The 23,151-nt window shown below is 37.3% G+C and overlaps 2 protein-coding genes across 4 annotated transcripts in view; both read left to right on the top strand.

Annotated features, from left to right (window-relative positions):
- gtf3c6 (general transcription factor IIIC, polypeptide 6, alpha) overlaps positions 1-23,151 on the top strand; it is a 1,355,101-nt gene that overhangs the window by 72,472 nt on the left and 1,259,478 nt on the right. The gene's annotated exons all lie outside the window — the stretch shown is intronic.
- Positions 1-23,151, top strand: part of ankrd28b (ankyrin repeat domain 28b) — a 35,387-nt gene that overhangs the window by 10,783 nt on the left and 1,453 nt on the right. Inside the window, exons 2-28 of one of the 3 annotated variants that reach the window (XM_079837457.1) lie at positions 4,548-4,631; positions 4,725-4,803; positions 4,941-5,011; positions 5,924-6,124; positions 6,312-6,399; positions 6,508-6,650; positions 11,145-11,357; positions 11,485-11,563; positions 11,649-11,763; positions 12,270-12,352; positions 12,463-12,526; positions 13,345-13,413; positions 13,507-13,647; positions 13,727-13,838; positions 13,918-13,944; positions 14,034-14,108; positions 14,217-14,418; positions 17,958-18,045; positions 18,140-18,257; positions 18,360-18,579; positions 19,837-19,924; positions 20,006-20,089; positions 20,398-20,543; positions 20,633-20,715; positions 20,877-20,959; positions 21,708-21,797; positions 22,582-22,673. In XM_079837457.1, the coding sequence (XP_079693583.1) occupies positions 4,548-4,631; positions 4,725-4,803; positions 4,941-5,011; positions 5,924-6,124; positions 6,312-6,399; positions 6,508-6,650; positions 11,145-11,357; positions 11,485-11,563; positions 11,649-11,763; positions 12,270-12,352; positions 12,463-12,526; positions 13,345-13,413; positions 13,507-13,647; positions 13,727-13,838; positions 13,918-13,944; positions 14,034-14,108; positions 14,217-14,418; positions 17,958-18,045; positions 18,140-18,257; positions 18,360-18,579; positions 19,837-19,924; positions 20,006-20,089; positions 20,398-20,543; positions 20,633-20,715; positions 20,877-20,959; positions 21,708-21,797; positions 22,582-22,673 (2,938 nt within the window). Of the gene's footprint in view, positions 1-4,547; positions 4,632-4,724; positions 4,804-4,940; positions 5,012-5,923; positions 6,125-6,311; positions 6,400-6,507; positions 6,651-11,144; positions 11,358-11,484; positions 11,564-11,648; positions 11,764-12,269; positions 12,353-12,462; positions 12,527-13,344; positions 13,414-13,506; positions 13,648-13,726; positions 13,839-13,917; positions 13,945-14,033; positions 14,109-14,216; positions 14,419-17,957; positions 18,046-18,139; positions 18,258-18,359; positions 18,580-19,821; positions 19,925-20,005; positions 20,090-20,397; positions 20,544-20,632; positions 20,716-20,876; positions 20,960-21,707; positions 21,798-22,581; positions 22,674-23,151 lie in introns of all 3 variants that reach the window. The other 2 variants (XM_079837456.1, XM_079837458.1) reach the window with 2 other exon arrangements.

The following is a 23,151-nucleotide window of genomic DNA, read 5'->3' as shown; positions in this document are numbered from 1 at the left end:
TAAAAAATTACTTCGTTATTTTACTAACCCAGTGTTTTGTATGTGAATGCTGTTTGACGTGAATATTACCACAGGAGTGAAGCACAAAGCTTAGCCTAGAAAGGATATAATGGTCAGAGAGCACTTTTTCATTCTGTTTTGCGATCTGGATCTGGATCACTCGACTTTCCGTGAATTTTAACAATAGGCCTAGTCCATTTTATCCCAATGGACATGGACATCTAGTTTCTTTTCCCAAATCTTCACTCGCGTCGCACCCATGTTAACAGGGGATTATAAACGTTTCTTCCTTTCGTTTGCTTATAATTAAGTCTATTATAACTATTCACATCCTTTACTGTGGTAAAGTATAAAAAACACTGTAGGACGAATACCTTATTACTTCAAATTTTATTTAACACAGTTTGTTATTAAACTTGGTAAGGCGCGTCAAGTTTGGTTTATTTGAATAGCGCATTTCACACACACACACACGCGCGCGCGCGCCGGTGATTTTAGTTTTGTTTTCTCTGGCAGTGAATAATCAAAGATTGCCTAAATGTCTTGACCCCGTGGAAGATAAAATCCGCTCTTCAGACCTTTTACAACAAGTGTTGCTTTGCAACATCAGTAGAACATATGAAGATGAAGATATTCGAAAAAGTGTCTATCCAGCTTTTCCCATTCCTCTCAAAACGCAGAGCGGTAGGCCTATATGACGCATCTTTGCGGGGAAATAGTATGAATCAAATATTTTTCTAACTAATATTTAATTCTCTTATATTCTTGAGGTTACCATTATTTACTGAAAATCGTTTAAATGTTTTATAGGCTGTGTTGTTTCACTGACGGAAGTGCTTAAATAAACAGGCATTATGGATGTTTCAGCCTCAAATGATTTCAAAATGTAGGCTATATATATATATATCTGGCATAGACTACAGTATTTAAAATTGCATATATGCATTAGTTACATTCTCAATTTAATTTACAGAGCAATCCCTGCTAAGTTTTTAGTTTAACTAATACTAGAAGAGGATTTGTGTGTGTCGGCACTCACAACAGACTCGCAACGGGGGCGTGGCATCACGATGGTTGCGCTCCATCGTGATGTCGGTCAGCCATCCATCGGCACAACCCTACTTGTAAATGCGCAGTAATGGCCGAAGGCACTTCTTCGGTGACGGGAGAGGAAGCGGAGCACTTGGTTAACAAGAAGGGTGGTTCAGCTGTTTGGACTTATTTTGGATTCGCGAAGAACGACGTGGAGCAAAAGAGTGCTAAATGTAAAATATGTCGACGTGCCATGGCCAGATCCAGAGGAAACACTACCAATCTATACCAGCATCTTAAAAATGTTGGTGTTTTATAGTAAAAAACCTTTAATGTAGCACTCTGACACAGTTTCTGATTTTGCACTTTCTTATCTTGCAGAAGGCTGGATAAGGTGTTGTTTTTAATTGTCATTGTAATTTATTTTAAAATGTCTGCAATATAACAGTTTCATGTTCAGTAAATTGCAGTGGACTACAGAATTATTTTGTTTTTCTAATTGTAAATCTAAATCTAATAAGAATTCATTTTCTATTTTTCAGTGTTTTAAGATTGTTAAATTTAAAAACAAAATAAATGACCAAGTGGTTAAGTTAATTTCCATTATGTCGTCTTTTTCTTTGGTATTTAGGTTCAGGTATTTAATAATCACGAAGCATCAAACAATCTCATTACCTCAATCACTATGTATGTAGTTTATTTAACCCTCTGTGCCGTAAAAGTAACAACATATTTTATTCATAATTTTAGGTTTTATGCACTTAAAAGTATCGAACGCAAAAATCGAAAATCGCACCGCAATCGCAATATTTGTCAGAAAAACCGCAATTAGGTTTTTTCTCAAAATCGTGCAGCCCTATTTCCCATGTCGATTATTTCGGTTTTAGTCACGTGACTTCGCCCCGTCAGTCACATCAAGTGCAATTTGCAGGCACACAGAGATGCAGGAGCAGTCACCTTTGTTTATAGATGCCCAGAATCACTACAGGAGCTGCATTTTTTACACAGTTTATACAGTAAGTTAATTGCCGTTCTTCTGATAGTCTACGCGCTGCGACACACACACACACACACACAGACAGCGCGTGCAAGCCCCGAAGCCAGATCGCTTTCACTTTCATCCTCATAAAGTTTGTCAAGTAAATGCGTTTAAAGGCTTGAACATTTAAAGCGATTGTGCACTATTCAAAAACAACAATACGGAACACTTATCCGTTCAGTGCTCAGCTTTTTTCTGTGACACAGAGAGCCGAGCTGATCCGTGTCGCGTCTCTGACAACGTGCGCGTGCGCCCTGAAGGCAGACCTTTCACCTGCGTCCTCACAAAGCTTTGTCATTTGAATGTGTTTTAAGGCCTGCCAGTTTGAACATTAAAGCGATTTTAGACCATCAGATGTGTATTATGTTGAACTAATGACATATATATTGTGACAAACGAACACTCAGACAGAAGCTCGCACATCACGTAAAGATCGCGCGCAGAGAGCAGCGCAGAAACGCAGTGTCAACGCTGTCCTGTGACTAAAGTAAATTCACTAAAGTAGCTTAGAAACTCCACCATTATAGGCATACATTTTAATACCTTTGAAGTAAAACCACAGCTTCATAATGAATAGAGACGGTATGACTAATTCACACACACACAATCACTCTCTCATTAATGCATTCAAATAAATGTAATGTAGGCCTACTGTGTTAATTTATCTGTAGCCTATCCAATGTACAACAAACAGAAATCTACCCCATTGACAATAACTGCTGAAAGTGAACCGTTTCCTTCAGGTATTTAAAAATCACAAATAAATACACTTTTTCATTAGAAAAAAAAAATCCACCTTTTTAATAGTAGGAAATATTTACAGTAAAAACCTTATCAGGAACTTACTCAAACTTATGAGGGCAAAAAATGGAAAGCAAAAAAAAAGAAGCAAAATAATCGTTCCTTAATTGTAATAAAGGTAAAATGTTCAATTAATCGAGGTTTTTATTTTTGGTCAAATCGTTACAGCCCTAATTTAAAGGCATATTTTTGCTCCTGAGTAAAAGATGTAGAAAACAGAAAGTTAATTGTAGTTTTAAATTATCCTTTATTGTCAAAACATGACAAACACTTCTCAAACAGGTGAACAATTTATCAAAACTGAGGTAGATGTATTTATTACTAATAAAATTAGTATTAGTACAATATTAATAGAGTAGAATATTAGAATATATAAAATAAACATCTATAGTAAAATCTAGAACTGTAATAACATTTTGCTCTGCTGACTGCAAATGCAAAGTTAAAGTGCTTTAAAGATAATGTTTGTCAATAAACAAAAAAATCTTTCTGGTCAGCATGCCAAACCTTTTAAATAAATGACACTGACAATATAAATGCGTGCAGCACCCATCTACAAAATGCATGCGCAACATTACACATAGCGTGTAAGCATTATATTGAGCATTTATCGAACTGTTGTTATCGTTTTATCGAGGAAAATTTGGCGATAATTATCATTATAGTTTTATCGCCCAGCCCTATTTTATATGCTGACTGTTTGTTATTGATACCTAATTGAGCAGAGCTACTCTCAAGTCATGATTTTAAAAGTAGTCAAATTAATTACATTTTTGGTTTTCAATGTGTTACTGTGGTTCTGGCAAAGATGCGTTCCCATGACACTGAGTTTTGTCAACCAAATTTACATTTATGCATTTACGCTTTTGTCCAAAGCAACTTACGAAAGAGGAACAAAAGCAAAAACCAACCATCATCATAATATACAATGTCAGGTTTATTAGATTACTAGATTAGGAGGCATTGAGGCAAGCAAGAGAAGAGAAATGCAGAGGTAATGACAACACCGTTGGGTACAAGTATTCTTTGTTATAATGAAATGACAACATATCTACAAATGGGAAAAATCTTCTTTCCAAATAACTTAAAATCATACTTTAAAAAATATATTAATTTATTTGAACACCTTTTATAGAGATTTAGTATAGTGGCAAAGGTAAGTCTGCATGGAGACAAGCTTCAAATTTTGAAATTCTATGAGGAAATAATTAGAGAGACAACATTCAAAGCTATTATAATCTATCCTCTAAAGCTTGAGTGTTTGCAAACTTGAATGAAAGCATTTTTTCTTTAAAATCATTTTAAAGGAAAGAAAATTGACAACTAATTGAAGAATCACCCATTAGTGTCAATTTGCACTGCAGCTCAAAAAGACAAGTCGAAGAGGCAGAGGCGGGTTTTATTTAGAATCACTCTGGCCCTTGAGGATGGACTTACATAAGCAATACACATGCAGTCTCATGACAACACTACCTCAAGGTGTTGTTGGATCTGTTTGCTGTCGGAAGTCTTTGGGGGAGAGATGCAGCCATGTTTACTCAGATATTGCAAACACAATCTCAGGCTCTGCATTTAAGTTCACCCCTCAGGACAAATAAAATGTCTCAATTCAGACTCGGCCATGTTTCTCACTGTCAGTTGTGTGATTTGATGTTTCTCTGTCTCTGTCTTTCAGCCTGCCCTGCTAAAAGCTATTTTCAATGTTGATCCGGATGAAGTACGCTCTCTCATTTTCAAGAAAGAGGATGTAAATGTACAAGTAAGAATTGAACCTGTTATACAAATTTTCATGGCGAGATTTCTCAATTGAACCATCATGTTTTGACTCAAGATCTCTCTTAATTTCTCTCAGGACAATGAGAAAAGGACACCACTGCATGCAGCTGCTTACCTAGGAGATGCTGAGATTATAGAGCTCTTAATTTTATCGGGTAAAAGCACCGCTTCTAAAGTATCTAAAAGCAAACCTTCTAGTACCTTCTCCCTTTGATTCCAGGTGTGTTCAGATCAGATGTGGCTTTGATTTATTGTTATTCATGGATCTCTTGATGTTTTGATTGTGGTGTAGGGGCGAGGGTGAATGCCAAAGACAACAAATGGCTGACTCCTCTTCACCGTGCAGTGGCATCCTGCAGTGAGGTACTACAATCACAGAGCCACGGATCCTGTAGATTTTGCATAAACTTTACTTCCTGTAGTGCAGGATTGTTTCAATACCAACATTTCAGTAGTGAATACCAAGGTTATTATAGTTAACTGAAACTGAAACTTTATATATAATAACATTTTTGTTGTTTGAAATAAAATGAACATTATGTGAAGTAAAATAAACTTATTTAATTTCAGCTAGTTGCCATTTCTAATTTTCATTTAGTTTAACTTGATGTACTTAAATAACAAAAAAAATAAAAATGTCTATAAAGACATAAAAAAAAAACGTATAAGAATGACAAACACACAACAAAATTCCTAAAACTTAAATGAAATTAAATGGAAAATATAAAAAACTATTAAAATATCACTGGTGAATACCAAAATTCTGATATAAAAATTTATTTTGAAACTATTATTTTTATAACAATGTTTTATTTATAAAAGTGTAAACTATATATTATAAACATTTGCAAATTAAATTAAAAGCAATCAAATGGAGCCTACATTTTTACGTAAATGAAGTAAATTATTGAATCTATAGTAATTATCAAAGTAAACGGTAATAAAATAAGAAAAAATAAATGCATTACAACCATAAATAAATAAAAACAGTAGAACAAAGATATAAGTGAGGAAACACTGCTGTAAGATATCTAAAGCTTCATGCACTAAATATTGAAGAATATACAAAAATATAAATTTTGACACGACCCTTTGTTTTTTGCATATAAAGGTTACATATTGCATATTGTTTTTATTTTTGCTCTGACGTTTTGCAGTGCAAAATTACTTAAAGACTTGAGCTCATGCGTGTGAATTGACAAATTAAGGTAAACAAATTAAAACAAATGTTTCAGATTATTGATCTGCCTGTTCATGTGACCTTGTGTCTTGCAGGAGGCTGTGCAGGTTTTGTTGAAGCACTCTGCTGATGTAAACGCTCGAGATAAGAACTGGCAGACCCCTCTACATGTGGCTGCTGCTAACAAAGCGGTTCGCTGTGCTGAGGCGTTGGTGCCACTGCTTAGCAACGTTAATGTATCAGATCGGGCTGGACGAACAGCTCTGCACCACGCTGCCTTCAGTGGCCACCTGGAGGTCAGTGAAGATGCATTTGCATATGTGTGGGTTTGTTGAAATTATGGATCAGAATTCATTAAGAACTTGAGGTACAATTGAGAGATGAATATTTTAACATTATAAAAAGTGAGGGTTGCATGCTCTGCAGATGTATTGTTTGATGATGACCTCCTTGTGTAAAGTATGCATGTTTTTATTTTGTCAGATGGTGCGGTTACTGCTATCCAGGGGAGCTAATATAAATGCGTTTGATAAGAAGGACAGAAGGGCGATCCACTGGGCGGCATACATGGGTGAGGCGGAGCATTGTTTGTTTTCCAGTCTCTTACACAACCATATGTGGGATCTATAAATTCAAAACCCATTAAAATCCTCAACTATTCATTTTTTCTGTATCTCAGGTCACATGGAGGTGGTAAAAATGCTGGTGTCGCATGGCGCTGAGGTGACATGTAAAGATAAGAAAGCTTACACACCCCTCCACGCTGCAGCGTCCAGCGGGATGATCAGTGTCGTGAAATATCTGCTGGATTTGGGAGTGGATGTGAGTGTTAACCTTTCACAAAAATCATATTGTCTTAAAATAAGTGTTTGTACAATTATCCGCAATGATTTTGCTGCCAATATTAAAAACAAGCAACACAGTATTTGCTGAGGCAGGGTGGCCAAAGGCGGATATTTATAACACTATTTAGTTCAATTATAGTAAAATAAAACATGCTGCAATTTTAAAATGTATAATTTTACATATACTTAAAATAAAAATAATGATAAATTATTAAAAATAATTAGAAAACTATTGTTTAATATGATAAAAAAAATGATTTCACTTAACTAAAAAGAATAAACCTGTCAAATAATATATTCTGTGGTCCTAGTATTTTTCACAAATTAAATAGTAAAAAAAAAAAAAAGACTAAAAAGCAAGTAAATATTAGAGATGTACCAATTGCAATTTTTGTGAGACTGACTGGCCGGACAAGCACGCACCTATCTTTACGCAGCGCATTTGATAAGGACACCAAGCCTTAGCGAGCTTGACAGCAATGGCGCAGAACATGATATTTAATGTTATCATGAGAAGTTTAAATATATTTTGGGCCATCACAGTCTAGTTAATGAATGGAAAGCACTGAAATCTATTTGTGGCGGTCAATGTTGATATTGAAGCGGGCCGCCACAAATAAGTCAATGTATGAGAAACACTGAAGTCGCTTGCTCATGCGTGCCCAGTGACGGCAAAACTCTCATGTCTGCATCCAATTTGCAGGATGAATTTTTACACCCGTTTTTATGGTGGCTAAAAACGCTTCATAGGATCTAATAGCTAGATTCTCTAAAGATTCATGGAATTAAATGTTTATTAGATATTCAAAGACTTGTTTAAATTATATAAATGCATATTGGTGACGATATGTGAGAACGTATTATAGCGTTTGTCTAACACCGTGTCCTAAGTACACGCGACGTGACGCCGCCACACGCGATAAAAGGTATCTTTTCCATGTTAGAGTTTTTGTCCTAACCAGCCGCGACGGCGACACGCGATGAATCTATTTTAGAAACGGTGTCTTTTTGTCTGCGACGTCGCGGCTGGAATAACAACACAAAACATGGCAATGATAATCTCAGGTAGTGTTTATGTGTTTTATTTAATGTCAAAAGCATGTAATGTGACTTTGAATATCATTAATTGCTCCCAGCTTTGTTAGTCGTACTAAAAGCAACAAGGGATAATTCACCTCAGATCTTGAAATTAAACAAATTGAAACAAGAACGTTCAAACTGTGAACAAACAAGTATATTCTATGACAAAGATTGTTTTAGTATCTCAGTAAGTATTTTAGTAATGTTTAAATGGTGTAATATTTGTGAATTTGATTATGTACTTATCCATTTCCTTGCGAGTGCCGTCAAGATTAATCTCTGGTGCCGTGCACTTGCCGCGAGAGCCCGCCCACACGCTGTTCTGATTGGCTGTGGTTTTTGATTGATTTATTGCATCCCGCAGTCGCGTCGCGTCTGGTGTGGACAGACATGTTGCTTATCGCTGTAATCTTATCGCGTCGCGTGTAGTTAGGACACGGTGTAATACATTGTCCAGCCACTGAAACACACTAAAACCATGATGGCCATTCATTTTTATAAAGAGTGCGTCATGTCACTAGTTTTACTGTTATACCTTTTGTTACTAAGCTCCAAAAATGGCTCGTTTTTTTATATTTCGGAATCTGTGATGTCACACGGCAAATACCTTGCATATGCCTGCCTCCAGAGCAAGAATAGGTATACATCATCGCACCATAGGCCCCGCCCACTGGCATTCAGTCAGTGACCCCTTTAAGTTTAAATTAATTTATGTGAATCATTTATTTTTCCGTTTTTTTTTTATTATTATTTTGGCAGTGCACAATTTTCTTTTTGATTTTCATTTGTCCAGTGAAAAGTGTCAGTGAGTTTGATTGACAAGAACATAATAAAATGCACAATGTGGTTCGCTTTCACACAGGCATTTATACTCTTGAGGTTGGTTTGGTCCAAATATGTTTCAGAGGGCATCATGCTGATATTTCATGCAGAGATCCACTTTAAAGGCACTTAGAGAGTAGCCTGCTGTGCATTTGAAAAAACATGTTTAGCTAATTGGGTTATACCACAATTGGTTGCACACCTGTGTTCAGCCTCATTCAGTTGCACATTCTATTAGACAGGTCTGTAATTAAACTTCTGAAAGCCTGTGCAGTGTGTGAACTAGGGCGTTTATGACGCGTTGGCGTAATCAATTACTTTGTTTTGCGCCAACGTTTCTCGGTGTATTCACACAAAACAAGACTCCTTTACTCACAGAGATGGAGAAATGATTTGCACCCACGGCACATCCAGTGGATCTTCGGATGTAGTTCAAGCTGTGTTCATTTCATTAACAAAAATGTTCGTTGACATTTTTTTCCATAACTAAGACAAGACGAAGACGAGATGACACAAGCGTCATTAAACGATAACTGTGACTATTTTAGCATGCAATATCGTTGATGGAAAAAGACGAGCCTAAAATGTAGTTTAGAATATAGACGGCTTGACCAAAATCACTGTTCATGCATGCGGTCGACAGATTTCAATCATTTAAATCCCACATTCAGAGCTTTTCTGTTGAAAAGATCCAAGCATGGATCTCTGGACTATTTGCGATTTTGTGTTTGCTGAATAACTGCACGTACGCAACCTCTGTGTGACAATACAGAGTCTTTTTTGCTGTTGTTTTAATAGAAAAAAACAACGTGGAATTTCACAGTTTTTTAGAGAAGTTTCTTATTTTACCAGTAGGCATACAATAAATAGCCTATAATAAATCATTAAACTAGATGAGGTAAAATAAACCTTGCGAATGAGTCGACATTCTCTTGATTTGTGCTTATAAGTGAAAGTGCAACAATTCTCAAATGTCCACACGAACACGGGTATTTTCAAAACCGCAGCTTTTTTTACGCGGTTTGGCTGTTCGTCCACACGCAAACGCAGTATCCGGTTACTGAAACTGGACTTTTTTGAAAACTCCGGCCAGGGTGAAGATTTTTAGAAACTCCGGTTACAGGGTTGTCGTGTAGACGGTGAAACCGGAGATTTCGGTTTAAGTCGAAGTGCGTGCCGTTCTCTCCTTTGTTTGACGTCAGATTGTGCGCCGTTAACGCTTTTGTTTGCATGAGTGGAGTCTATGCAATGGCGGACATAGCTTTTAATAACTCTGCTAACAGCGCTTATCACATGTATACAGATACATGCGCAGTTATCTCATTGTATTGCAGAACAGAGGAGCCAGAATGCAATAATACAACATATTAAGGCAAGTGTGTAAAGCTTCAGTCCACTTGGCCCCTGCCCCTGTGTACAGTTACCTGTCACTGAGTCCAAAGTAAACTTGTAGAAGGGTTTCACTGAGCCCATGGCATCCCCGATTGTTGAGGAGGAAAAACTCAGGTTAAAAAAATACCTGTGTACGTGTGGACTAGGCCTAAGTTTTCATTAACAAAAACTAGACTAAAATGCTCAGACATTTAGTCGACTAAAACTTGACCAAACAAAAACAGGACACAGTTGACTAAATATGATAACTAAAAAGCACATTTGACTAGGGATCGACCGATATGGATTTTTTTTGTGCCGATGCCGATTTTTTTTCATCAGCCTCAGCCATTGACCGATGTGGACTGACGATTTTTTTGAGCCGATATTTGGAGCCGATACTGCTTTTGCTCCCTCAATTTACATCATAAAAATGGCACGCTGATCATGATGATAACAATTTAAAATTTAAAAAAGGAACATTTATTGAACAAAAAAAAACTATATTTAACAAATAGTAAAAACAGGTGAGGTAGAACAAGAAAAAAAGAGTTCAGTTGTGAAACTAAATATTTAAGCATAAATAAAATAATTACACTATTGCACACAGTATCAACAAGCAAGCATCTTTATAAAGTGCACACTGACTGTACTATACTTAAAACTTTTATACTTTTAAAACTATTTACAACCTAGTCATTTAATGCTTAGGTGCACTTAACTTAATCTCTTGAAAAAAATATCGCGGAACGCAGCAGCCTTGTATCGGCCGATACATGTAAAAATCGCAAATATCGGCCGATATATCGGTCTAACACTACATTTGACATAGGACTAAGACTGAAACTAAATTTAAAAATAGCTGACGAAACTAACACTAGTTCAAGCGTACTGTCTACACTTGGTTACAGTACATTTAAAATATGGACATTTGTATTATTGATAGGTGCCTTTTCATTTTTGGTACTTTTTTTAATGAAAATGTTTTAATGTAACTGAAAATTTAATTGCAGAAGTTACGGTTATTTATCTGTAAATTAACTAAAGGATTAATCAACTAATCAGTAAATTAATATTAACTGTAATCGTCCAATCTGAAAAATAATCAACAGATTAATCTATCATCAAAATAGTTCTATGAACAACCCTAGCGTCAATGTTGTGTACCTGAACATTTGAACTGTGGACATGCTTGCAGATGAATGAGCCAAACGCATATGGGAACACTCCGCTGCATGTGGCATGCTACAACGGTCAGGATGTGGTGGTGAACGAGCTGATCGAGTGTGGCGCGAATGTGAACCAGGTTAACGAGAAGGGCTTCGCACCCCTGCACTTCACCGCCGCCTCACGGCACGGAGCGCTCTGCCTTGAGCTGCTGGTGGGCAATGGAGCTGATGTCAATATCAAGGTAGGGCCTTATTAGGGCTTCACATGTATGACAAAAACCACCACTGGATTTGATTAGATTAATAGAGCTGCAGAAAAAATCTAAACATGTTTAGTTGGTTATTTATCATTGTTTTCTCCTTGTACAGAGTAAGGACGGTAAGACCCCTCTACATATGACCGCAATCCACGGGAGGTTCTCAAGATCTCAGGCGATTATTCAAAATGGTGAGTGTTCATTTTTCTCTGTTACATTTATTGAAACCTTCAGTATCTGATCTGTTTGATTTGTCTGTTTTGTGTATGTGTGTAGGTGCTGAGATAGACTGTGAAGATAAGAACGGGAACACTCCTCTGCACATCGCAGCTCGATACGGACACGAGCTTCTCATCAACACACTGATCACTAATGGAGCTGATACAGCCAAGTATGAATTCACATTCCCATGCGCTTGTTAATTACTGAACATAACACCTTTGTTTCGTTTATGCATTAACCTTTGACATAGATGTAGGCAGGAATTCATTAAATACCTAGCCTGACGTTGTCATACTCAATTCTAGTCAGAATATGAGTCGGATACTGCTCCGTTGGGTTTTCCCGCGGGCTGTTTTTCCATTGTAGCGACCCCAATTATGTGATATTTAGACCCAGGAATGCGAATTTTAGTAGGCAACCCTGCCAAAAAAACACACATTTTGCCCCCAAATTTCATTGGTCCGAACAGCTTCTGTTTGGGCATAGTTGCTCCACAACGGATCAAGTCCAGACCGAACTGCCTGACCTCAAATGTTGTGGGCGGGGCTAAGTTCGGCTGGCATCCAGGCTATTAAATACCTTCTTTGAAACCCCAAGAATATTGTAATTGATCCCACATGCATACACAGTGAGATGCTCCTGTCTGTCTTGTAACATTGGCTCTTTTTCAATTAGGAGGGGAGTTCATGGCATGTTTCCACTGCATTTGGCTGCTCTCAGTGGCTTCTCGGACTGCTGCCGTAAGCTGCTGTCATCTGGTAAAATAGCCGCTGCACTTTCTGTACATGGATTACATCATTTTTTTTTTTTTTTTATAGTCTGCTCTTTTCCATATAAAGATAAAACTGAACGGTTCTATGTCTTCCAGGCTTTGATATAGACACCCCCGATGACTTTGGAAGGACCTGTTTACATGCTGCTGCTGCTGGCGGGTGAGATTCTTTTTGATTTTATGTTCAATGACGATGCATTTTTTCCCCCTTTGTGTGTGTGTGTGTGTGTGTGTGTGTGTGTGTGTGTGTGTGTGTGTGTGTGTGTGTGTGTGTGTGTGTGTGTGTGTGTGTGTGTGTGTGTGTGTGTGTGTGTGTGTGTGTGTGTGTGTGTGTGTGTGTGTGTGTGTGTGTGTGTGTGTGTGTGTGTGTGTGTGTGTGTGTGTGTGTGTGTGTGTGTGTGTGTGTGTGTGTGTGTGTGTGTGTGTGTGTGTGTGTGTGTGTGTGTGTGTGTGTGTGTGTGTGTGTGTGTGTGTGTGTGTATATATTTATGACAAAGCAAGGTTAGTATGTGGTGTGACTCCCCCAAAAAAGTAATGGTATTTATGAATTAATTATTTGTGACATTTGAATGAAATGCAAGCATTATAAACAATATTAATAAATAAAACATTTTTGAAAATAATACAAATTTGGGCATGTGTGGTGTATGGAAACACACATGGTGCAAGGAAAATATTATATAAAATATAAATAAAATTAATTTTAATGATGGCTACACTACACATTAAATTTAAAGTCATTAAATTGAAAACTTTTCTTAAAAATGATACAAAAGTTTTTCAAAGCAATGTGAAACAAACCTCAATGAATACTTTTGACACTTTTTAAACTACACTTTTCAAATATTTCTCTTTATTGTGAAATACTATTTTCTGTTGTTGTTGTGCTTAACCAACATAGTGCAACCCATTTAATGTTTCATTTATGAAGTTTGAGCATGGATTACAGTATCTAATGTAACATGTTTTCCACCACAGGAACCTTGAGTGTCTGAATCTTCTCCTCAACACAGGGGCAGATTTCAACAGGAAGGACAGTTTTGGAAGGTGTGTTTACCTGTACACTCCCAAAGTCATCAATTATGTTAATGGCTTTATGATATTTTTGATTGAGGCTTGAGAAAATATCCTCTTCTTTAGGACACCTTTGCACTACGCAGCTGCAAACTGCAACTACCAGTGCCTGTTTGCTTTGGTGGGTTCAGGAGCCAATGTCAATGAGCTGGACAAGAGGGGCTGCACCCCCCTCCACTACGCCGCTGCTTCTGACGCCGATGGAAAGTGAGTTACCATATGGACTGTGGTTGAGTTGGATGGGTAATTTCCAAGCAAATGGATTTACCTCTCATTCCCTACTTAGGTGCCTGGAATATTTGCTGAGGAATGATGCTAACCCAGGGATCCGAGACAATCAGGGCTACAATGCAGTGCATTACGCCTCTGCTTATGGACACCGCCTGTGTCTGGAGCTGGTGAGACAACTTAAAAACACATGATAGAGTCTATGCTTTTAATATTTTGAGCTTACTGTATTTCTGTCCTCTTCATTAGATTGCAAGTGAAACTCCTTTAGATGTGGTAAGTACTATAGCAATCAACATAAACACCTTTAAGATCGTCACTGCTCTTGAGAGACCTATTTAGATTTGTTTTGTCTTGTCTTGAAGTTAATGGAAACCTCAGGGACAGACATCCTAAATGACTCTGATGTACGTGCTCCTGTGAGCCCACTCCATCTGGCTGTGAGTACAATCTCAATCTGTTTGTTCAAAAAAACATTTTGACTCTTTATTTCTCTTAAGCCTCCTGGCTGGGGTTTCTCTCAGATTATATCTAATGGTTGATTTCAGGCATATCATGGACATCACCAGGCTCTTGAGGTATTGGTTCAGTCTCTGCTGGATCTGGACGTGAGAACAGCACAAGGACACACGCCACTGGACCTGGCTGCCTTCAAAGGCCATGTTGAATGTGTGGATGTGCTCATCAACCAGGGGGCTTCCATCCTGGTGAAAGACTACACGCTCAAACGCACCCCCATCCACGCCGCTGGTATGTTGAACAAGGACTGAGATAACATGAAGTTCAGTTATCCGCATAATTTGTGACAGTTTACCAAACACAGATCAATTGTGTATTTTTAATTGTGAAAAAAACATGTTTCGGGAAAAAATTATATCTCATAAAACTGTCCTGTTGCTGACCATGAAAGCATATATACTGAAATCAAACTTTTTTTTATTTTTTATGATTTAATTTATTTTATATATTTTTATAATTACTCAAAGGATAAAGAGGATAAAGGATAAAGATGAAGCAAGTAATATGAATGCATATATGCAAAAAATGTAATACTGTTGTTATCTTTTTAATGTTTTTAAATATTATATATTTTTTTTTAAATAAACAAAACAAAACATCTCTAAGGATAAAATAATTTAATTATAGTGGTTGATATGTACGGAGCCCCTAAAGGGACGTGGTGGTGGAAAATTTTTAGGATGGGAGGATATTTTTTTTCCAAATCGTTTGCGTTCCCCCGAGAAACTTAGCGTTCCCACACAAACATTTTGCGTTCCCTCGCAAAGATATTTGCGTTCCCCCGAGAAACTTTGTGTTCCCTCGCAAAGATATTTGCGTTCCCTCGAGAAACTTTGCGTTCCCTCGCAAAGATATTTGCGTTCCCTCGCAAAGATATTTGCGTTCCCTCGCAAAGATATTTGCGTTCCCTCGCAAAGATATTTGCGTTCCCTCGCAAAGATAGATGTCCCACGGGCCGTTTCAAACAGCTCAGTACGTTAACAATGGAGAGGTTAGAGTTATTTTGAACTTCGGTGAGTTCGGTGAGCTAAACGTTGTTAAAATTCAATTCAATTCAATTCAAATTTATTTGTATAGCGCTTTTCACAATACACATTGTTTCAAAGCAGCTTTACAGAAAGTGCATTTCATAGATGTACAGTAAAAATGTTAGAAAGACAATGTTAAAGAATAATGTTCGAAAAAGTTAATCAATCGTGTATTAATTTAGGCCATAACAACGCTGGCGTTGAGTCGTCTCTTCACAGGCGTGGAGTCGTCTCATCACAGGTGTCGGGGCATCCGAAGTCTCCAGGAGAGGCTGGATACAAACTGGAGCTGATGAACTATTTACCTCGGGACTAGTGTCCCGAGATAACAACAGAAAAGCAGATGGGAAATGATTAGCGTAGCTGCTGTTCAGAATATTATATTAATGCTTTTGATCCGATTTAACTGTAGTATAAAAAGATAATTATAATGTGAATGCTTGGCTAAAGAGATGCGTCTTTAATCTAGTTTTAAACTGGGACAGCGAGTCTGAACCTCGAACAATATCAGGAAGACTATTCCAGAGTTTAGGAGCTAAATGTGAAAAAGCCCTCCCTCCTTTAGTGGACTTAGATATCCTAGGAATGACCAGAAGCCTAGAGTTTAGTGATCTTAAAGAGCGCGATGGATTGTAGGGCGATAGAAGATCCGTTAGATACACTGGAGCTAAACCATTTTGGGCTTTATAGGTTAGTAGCAATAGTTTGTAATTGATACGGAACTTCACAGGTAACCAGTGTAGAGATGATAAAATTGGTGTTATATGATCATATTTTCTTGACCTAGTAAGAACTCTAGCAGCCGCGTTTTGGACTAACTGTAGTTTGTTTATTGAGGATGCAGGACAACCAGCTAATAAAGCATTACAGTAATCTAATCTCGAGGTCATGAATGCATGAACTAACTTTTCTGCATCAGAAATAGATAGCATGTTACGTAGCTTAGCAATGTTTCTAAGGTGGAAAAATGCCGTTCTTGTAACATATGAAATATGATTTTCGAATGTCAGGTTGCGGTCTAATATAACACCCAGGTCTTTTACTGTAGTGGATAAAGTGACAGGACATCCTTCCAAGGTAAAATTGTATTGCGAGAGGTTTTGTGGGCAGTTTTTTGGACCAATAAGTAACACCTCCGTTTTATCTGAATTTAATAGCAGAAAATTACACGTCATCCAGTATTTAATATCTTCAACACACGCTGTCAGTTTAGATAATTTAGCGTTTTCATCCGGTCGTGATGAAATATATAATTGAGTGTCATCAGCATAACAGTGGAAATTAATTCCATGTTTTCTTATAATATTACCAAGTGGCAGCATATATATAGAGAATAGCAGAGGGCCTAACACGGATCCTTGCGGCACCCCATAGTCTACTGACGTCATCTTTGATTTTTCCCCATTTAGACAGACAAAATGGTAGCGGTCTGATAAGTACGATCTAAACCAGTTTAATGCCTGTCCCTGAACACCAGTATAATTTTGAAGTCGATCTAAGAGTAGTTTATGATCTATGGTATCAAACGCAGCACTAAGATCGAGTAGAACTAGTATTGAGATACAGCCTTGGTCAGAAGCTAGAAGTAAATCATTTGTGATTTTAACGAGTGCAGTTTCTGTGCTATGATGCGGCCTGAATCCTGATTGAAATTTTTCATAGATATCATTTTCTTGCAAGAAAGCGCACAATTGAGTGGACACAACTTTTTCTAGTATTTTAGACATAAATGGAAGATTTGAAATTGGTCTGTAATTTGCTAGGTTATTATGATCTAATTGTGGCTTCTTAATGAGAGGCTTTATGACTGCCAACTTGAATATTCTTGGAACATGACCTAAAGATAAAGATGAGTTAATAATATTGAGAAGAGGCTCTTCCACTACAGGTAACAATTCTTTCAGTAGTTTAGTGGGTATTGGATCTAATAAACATGTTGTTGGTTTAGATGCTATGATAAGTTTATTTAGCTCTTCCTGTCCTATAGTTGTAAAGCGGTGTAGTAGTTCTTGACGGGCGATAGTTGCGGTTGAATCATAAGACATCATTAAAGATTGTACATTTACAATTTTGTTTCTGATGCTTTCTATTTTCTCAGTGAAGAAATTCATAAAATCATTACTACTAAACTGTAACGGAATATTTAATTTTATTTGTTGTGTTAAAATTGTGTCATTGTGTCATTGTGTTAAAACACAATGTCTCTTTAACGTAGACAACAAGCTGCAACCTAATTTTCCTCAAAACGAGCCTTATAATATAAATTGGTCTGTATGTGCAGGTGGCTGAGAGACAAGTTTTAATTTTTGTAATGTTTTGTTATATATTTACTCAATGGTGTAAGGCATTTAATGATAGGAATTAATACAAATATATATATATATATATAATTTTTTTTGCTGTTATCTTTGATTCCCCCCCCCCCCCCCCCCCCTTAAATATAAAATTATATTATTTACTTAATTCACTTAAAATATTTGGAAACAGAAATTCAATCGCACAATCAAATCCATTGACAAAGCTGTTTATAGATTCTTGACACAAAGCAGAGCTAACACTTCTGTTGTTAATCAGCCAAGCAGACACAAGGTCAATGTTGTCAGCAGATTTATCATCCTGGCCTATATATATATTTATATATAGATCTATCACGAACCTCAGAGGGATTTAACCTGTTACTGTACATGTATGGACATACACACTCATGACACATGTGTTTGTGCCTATTCTCTTTCCTTGCAGCCACCAATGGTCACTCTGAATGTCTCCGTTTGCTAATCGGAAATGCCGACCTGCAGAGTGCAGTGGACATCCAGGATGGGATTGGCCAGTAAGTACATGACACAACAAAGCACAATATTTCTTGTTGTTCTTGTAGAAGTCAATGGAAATTACAGCTATATATTCATACATGTGATTCTCAGGACTCCTCTGATGCTGTCAGTTCTGGGCGGACACACAGACTGCGTTTACTCTCTTATTAATAAAGGAGCCAATGTCGATGCCAAAGACAAGTGGGGCCGCACTGCTCTGCACAGAGGGGTAAATAACTCATTGCACTAGAAGTATTTCTACTGCCACTGGCTTTCACCTCTGCAAGTGCTTCCTGCCGTGGCTCATGGATGTGTGTGTTGTTCCATCTAGGCGGTGACGGGCCATGAGGAGTGCGTGGAGGCTCTGCTGCAGCACAGTGCCAGTTTCATGGTACGGGACTGTAGGGGGCGTTCTCCGGTGCACCTTGCGGCCGCCTGTGGCCATGTTGGGGTTCTGGGGGGCCTTCTGCATGCTGCCCAGTCAGTAGAGACCATTCCTGTCATCACTGACCAGCAGGGCTACACGCCCCTTCACTGGGCCTGTTACAACGGTGAATAAACGCACTTGCCAGTCACAGTTCAATACACCATACCTGTCTAAAAGCCTGCTCACACCAAGTCTAATAAAAACTAAATGCAGGGTTCCTAATGTCATGGATTTAAAAAAATGGGATTTCCAGACCTGGGAAAAGTCCATAGTAAATGTACTGCTTTAAATATTTCTGGTTGTCATCTGTTTGGAGGCTCAGGAAGCTGAATCCTCTTTTGAGCTACATTCAGCTTTCAGGTTGTTTGCCTTTTTAGAGACTTTCATACACAGATAAACATAATTATTGAAATCTCATTTTAAGGAAAACAATCGGCCATACAAATGAAATCCTCTTTAGCAATCTCTATATAATAAATTATAATTATATTATGCAATAATCATAATCTACTGGACAGGTCATGGCAATTCATTAGTTGAAATGGGTGGGAACCCTGTAAATGGCACCATGGTGTCTATTTTTTGTCATTTTCTGCAATAAGTTTAAATCTGAATGAAAGCATGAAATATGTTCTGAATCATACAGAGTTCACTTGCATTAATCTGAAACAACCAATGTATATATATATATTAAATTATCTCAATTACCGTTTCAGACGGGACTAATATCTCCGTGTTTATTACAGACATGGGAGTGCGCTGTGCTTGCATGCATCATGTGTGACAAATGTCTTTGAATTTATTTTTTGTTAATATAATTAATTTATTATAAAAACCTTATTTAAGTAAACTTCACAAGTTTTTAATAAGCTTGCATAAGTGAGCAAATCAATCTAGACAAATATCTTGCGCTTACCTGACACCGATATTAAAATGGGCGGTTTCTGCGATTTGGCTCTATTTATTGATTATAGGTGTTATTTTTTCATTGGATACCATCCATATTGAAACTAAATGAAAGCATGCCGAAGATTGGGGCGGTAGCTCAGACACGTCAAAAACACATGAGGAGAAGCATTAGAATCAACAATCAGACATTTGCATTCGGACGGGATTCAATTTCTCAGATGACTGTTGAGTTTGCCGAACAACATTAGGTAATTTGCCCTGGAGTTTTTACAGCATTTGTGTGAGGAAAAACACAGACTTGGCAGATTTGGATGGGATTAAAATGGCAAAGTACATCTGGAGCATGAATTTCTCTAACGTCCCCCTGGAAAACCAGTCCCCTTCTGAATAGGGCTATTGAGGGATTTGTTTTTATCAGGTGTCAGGAATCTTAAGAGGTTAACTGTTGTTACATCAGATTCTCTCTCTGCAGGTCATGACACTTGTGTTGAAGTGTTGCTGGAGCAGGAGTTATTTCATAAGACTGAAGGGAACACTTTTAGCCCCCTTCACTGCGCTGTGTAAGTGGATTTGGGTTGGTTTGATGTGTGTGTGTTTGTGTAAGGGCAAGAGTATTGAAGCTGTTTTTTTATGATCTTTAGTATAAATGACAATGAAGGAGCAGCTGAGATGTTGATAGACACACTTAGTCCTGCCATCGTCAATTCAACTGATTCCAAAAACAGGTACCACTCATACTTACTTTATTCATTTTTACATCATTTAAGATTTGGCCGGTGATGTCAGTTTCCATTTCTTTTTAAGTTTTGAAACGGTTTCTTTAATGTAAAGTCAAGGGTGGGCAAACAAAAAGTGTCATTGTTAACAAAAACTAAAACTGTTTTAATCGGAATAAAGCTGAAATAAAATAAAATAGAAATATTTGATAAAAAACAATATTACAATTTGTTATGGTAAATGATGACAACTTAATTAAATTCTCACTTATTGTTGTGGTTGGTCCAGGCTGTAATTGTTGTTCTCTCTGCAACAGGACTCCTCTTCATGCTGCGGCCTTCACAGATCATGTGGAGTGTCTGCAGCTCCTGCTGGGTCATAACTCACAGGTGAACTGTGTGGATGCTGGAGGCAAAACCCCACTCATGATGGCTGCTGAGAACGGCCAGACCAATGCCGTCGGTAGGAGTTTGACACTCAAATCTCAAATGGTTTGTGTTTACAGTTAACTGAGTTTGTGTTTGGTTTTGATATCTGTCTGTGTTTGGCAGAGGTGTTGGTGAGCAGTGCAAAAGCAGATCTCACGCTACAGGATGCCAACAAAAACACTGCTCTCCATCTGGCCTGCAGTAAGGTAAGAATGCTCTGTTCTGTTGTCCTAATTTCTATAGAAGTTGTTTTTGCATTCGGCATTGAGCTTAAGCATCGGAGAATGATGGGACATTGCATCTAGTATAGATTGGGTGATGCTCTCCTATCTGTTACTCTGTATTCATTTTCATTTGCTCTCTATAGGGTCATGAAACCAGTGCCTTGTTGATCTTGGAGAAGATCACTGACAGAAACCTCATCAATTCAACCAACGCAGCTTTACAAACGTACGGTCAACACGTAGAAATCATCCACTCACAATGATATACCAATATATATTAAACACGGATGTAAATTCTCCGTATTTATACAGATTTCTGTATTTTCCAATCTTAAAATATGACCTATTTGAATTGTGTAAATCAGAGCAAAAACTTTGTAGGTTTGGGTTGGGGGGTGGTTGGTTACTGTATGATGATTGAAATCTCAAAATGGCCTTGTTACGTTTTCTAATACAGGGGTTCCCAAACCTTTCCATTCCAGGACCCACCTAGACAAGTGTAATCCATCTCAAGACCCACCAAAATAATTTTAAAGCATGAATGTGGGGTTGGGGTGGGAGGCGTTAATTCTCTTTAGAGCATTTTTTATTTTCCTTGTCATAGTATTAATGACATACAAGTTTAATTGCAATACAATCTTAGGGTACATTTATACATTTTTATAGCAATTAAAATAGCAGCCTAATGGCTATGTTGAAATAATGTGATATGAAGTAACAGTAGTTTCTGCTGCCTCAACTGATTTACACAGACATGGCAGAAGAAATTTAAAACGAATGAAAAAGTAGCCTACTGGAAGCTTAATCTTAACCAAAAGTGTGATATGACAAAAAAATAGAATATTTAAACGCGGATCTGACTCACGCGCATCTAATTTTCTCTCAACTCTTTAAGTTCAGTTAAGACGTTATTTAACTAATTCTCGACAAAACGGGCACTTTGGCATAAATCTGTGTGTTATTGTTCGTTCAAGCGCGAAAGAGAACTGGATTCTGGTGCGCCTCACAGACAGGACATTCACAGACAGCGCATATGAGCGTCTGTCCGTGCTCATATATAAAAAGTGAGTAAACATAGTAAGTGACCCGCCAAATTGGCTGGTGATTCGACAGAGTTACCCGCCACAGTTGATTTTTACCATTTGGCGGGTTGGCGGGTGTTAATTTCAAACCCTGTTAATAATGAAGCTGCTCTGAGATGCTGAAAACTGTTATCACAACAAGTCACGCACGTGCACTTCATGAAACACAATGCTGATATATTTATTAAAATTGCAGCTTTTGCGATTTGAAAAACACACTAAGTAATAAAGGGATTTATATTTAACGTTGGTATATTGTGCAACCCCAGACTAGAGTGTGTGTGTGTCATTCACTGAAACGTAAATTTAACTGCGACCCACAGTTTGAAAACCCCTGTTCTAATACACTTATTTCAAGCATGGATTGCTTCTAACAGCGATGCTTCAGCTTGCGGTGCCATCTGCGGGACGCTATTAGCATGTTAAGTTGGGGCTCAAAGTGCCAAATGCGAGTAAAAATGCGAGTTTTTTTTCTGCCAAAATAAAGGCTCAATGGTTTAATGTTTGAAAGCAAGAAATTAAGATATCATAAATGTTCTATAAATAAATTAATAATAATAAATATTGTTAATAATAATAACTCAATTAATAATTTTATGACGTGTATTGTATTATAATATATATTTTTTTACAGTACAATGTATTATTGCAATAGTAAGATAATTCTTTATTATTATTATTATTTTTTTAAAATAATAATAATTGACTTTAGCTGATCACATGCTTGATTAAAATATAAGCCTAATATTGAGTTCTCATTTTCCAGGCCCCTGCATGTTGCTGCCAGGAATGGTTTGACTGTGGTTGTCCAAGAACTACTAGCTAAGGGTGCTAGTGTGCTAGCCGTGGATGAAAATGGTAAATACTGATGATTTATAACCTTATCGAAATCATTGTTGTTAATGTGTGTTTAGAAATATGCGATTATGTACATACACATATTCATTAGTTCATTAGTTTGCGATCAGTATGATCAAAAAAAAAAAAAAAGCAAGGATGCATTAAGTTGATTAGAAGTGACAGAAATCTTTTGTCACATTAAACATGTTTTTACTATTTCAAATCAATATTGTTCTTTTGAATTCATCAAACAATCCTGAAAACATTGTATAACGATATGAAGCTGCACGACTGTTGTCAACATTGATGATAAGAAATCACCAGATCAGCATATTAGAATGATTTCTGCAGGATTGTGACCTGAAGACTGGGGTAGAGTTGCTGAAAATGCACCGTTGCCATGACTAATAAATTACATTTGAACATTTGTTGTAATGTTTCGCAGTATTACGGTTTTCATTGCATTTTTGATCAGGTAAACGCAGACTTGTTGATC

Source organism: Gobio gobio, assembly GCF_949357685.1.
Source record: "Gobio gobio genome assembly, chromosome: 15".
In the NCBI taxonomy this organism is placed as follows: domain Eukaryota; kingdom Metazoa; phylum Chordata; class Actinopteri; order Cypriniformes; family Gobionidae; genus Gobio; species Gobio gobio.
Note: the sequence above shows the minus strand (reverse complement) of the source record. Positions and strands in the feature narration are given on the sequence as shown.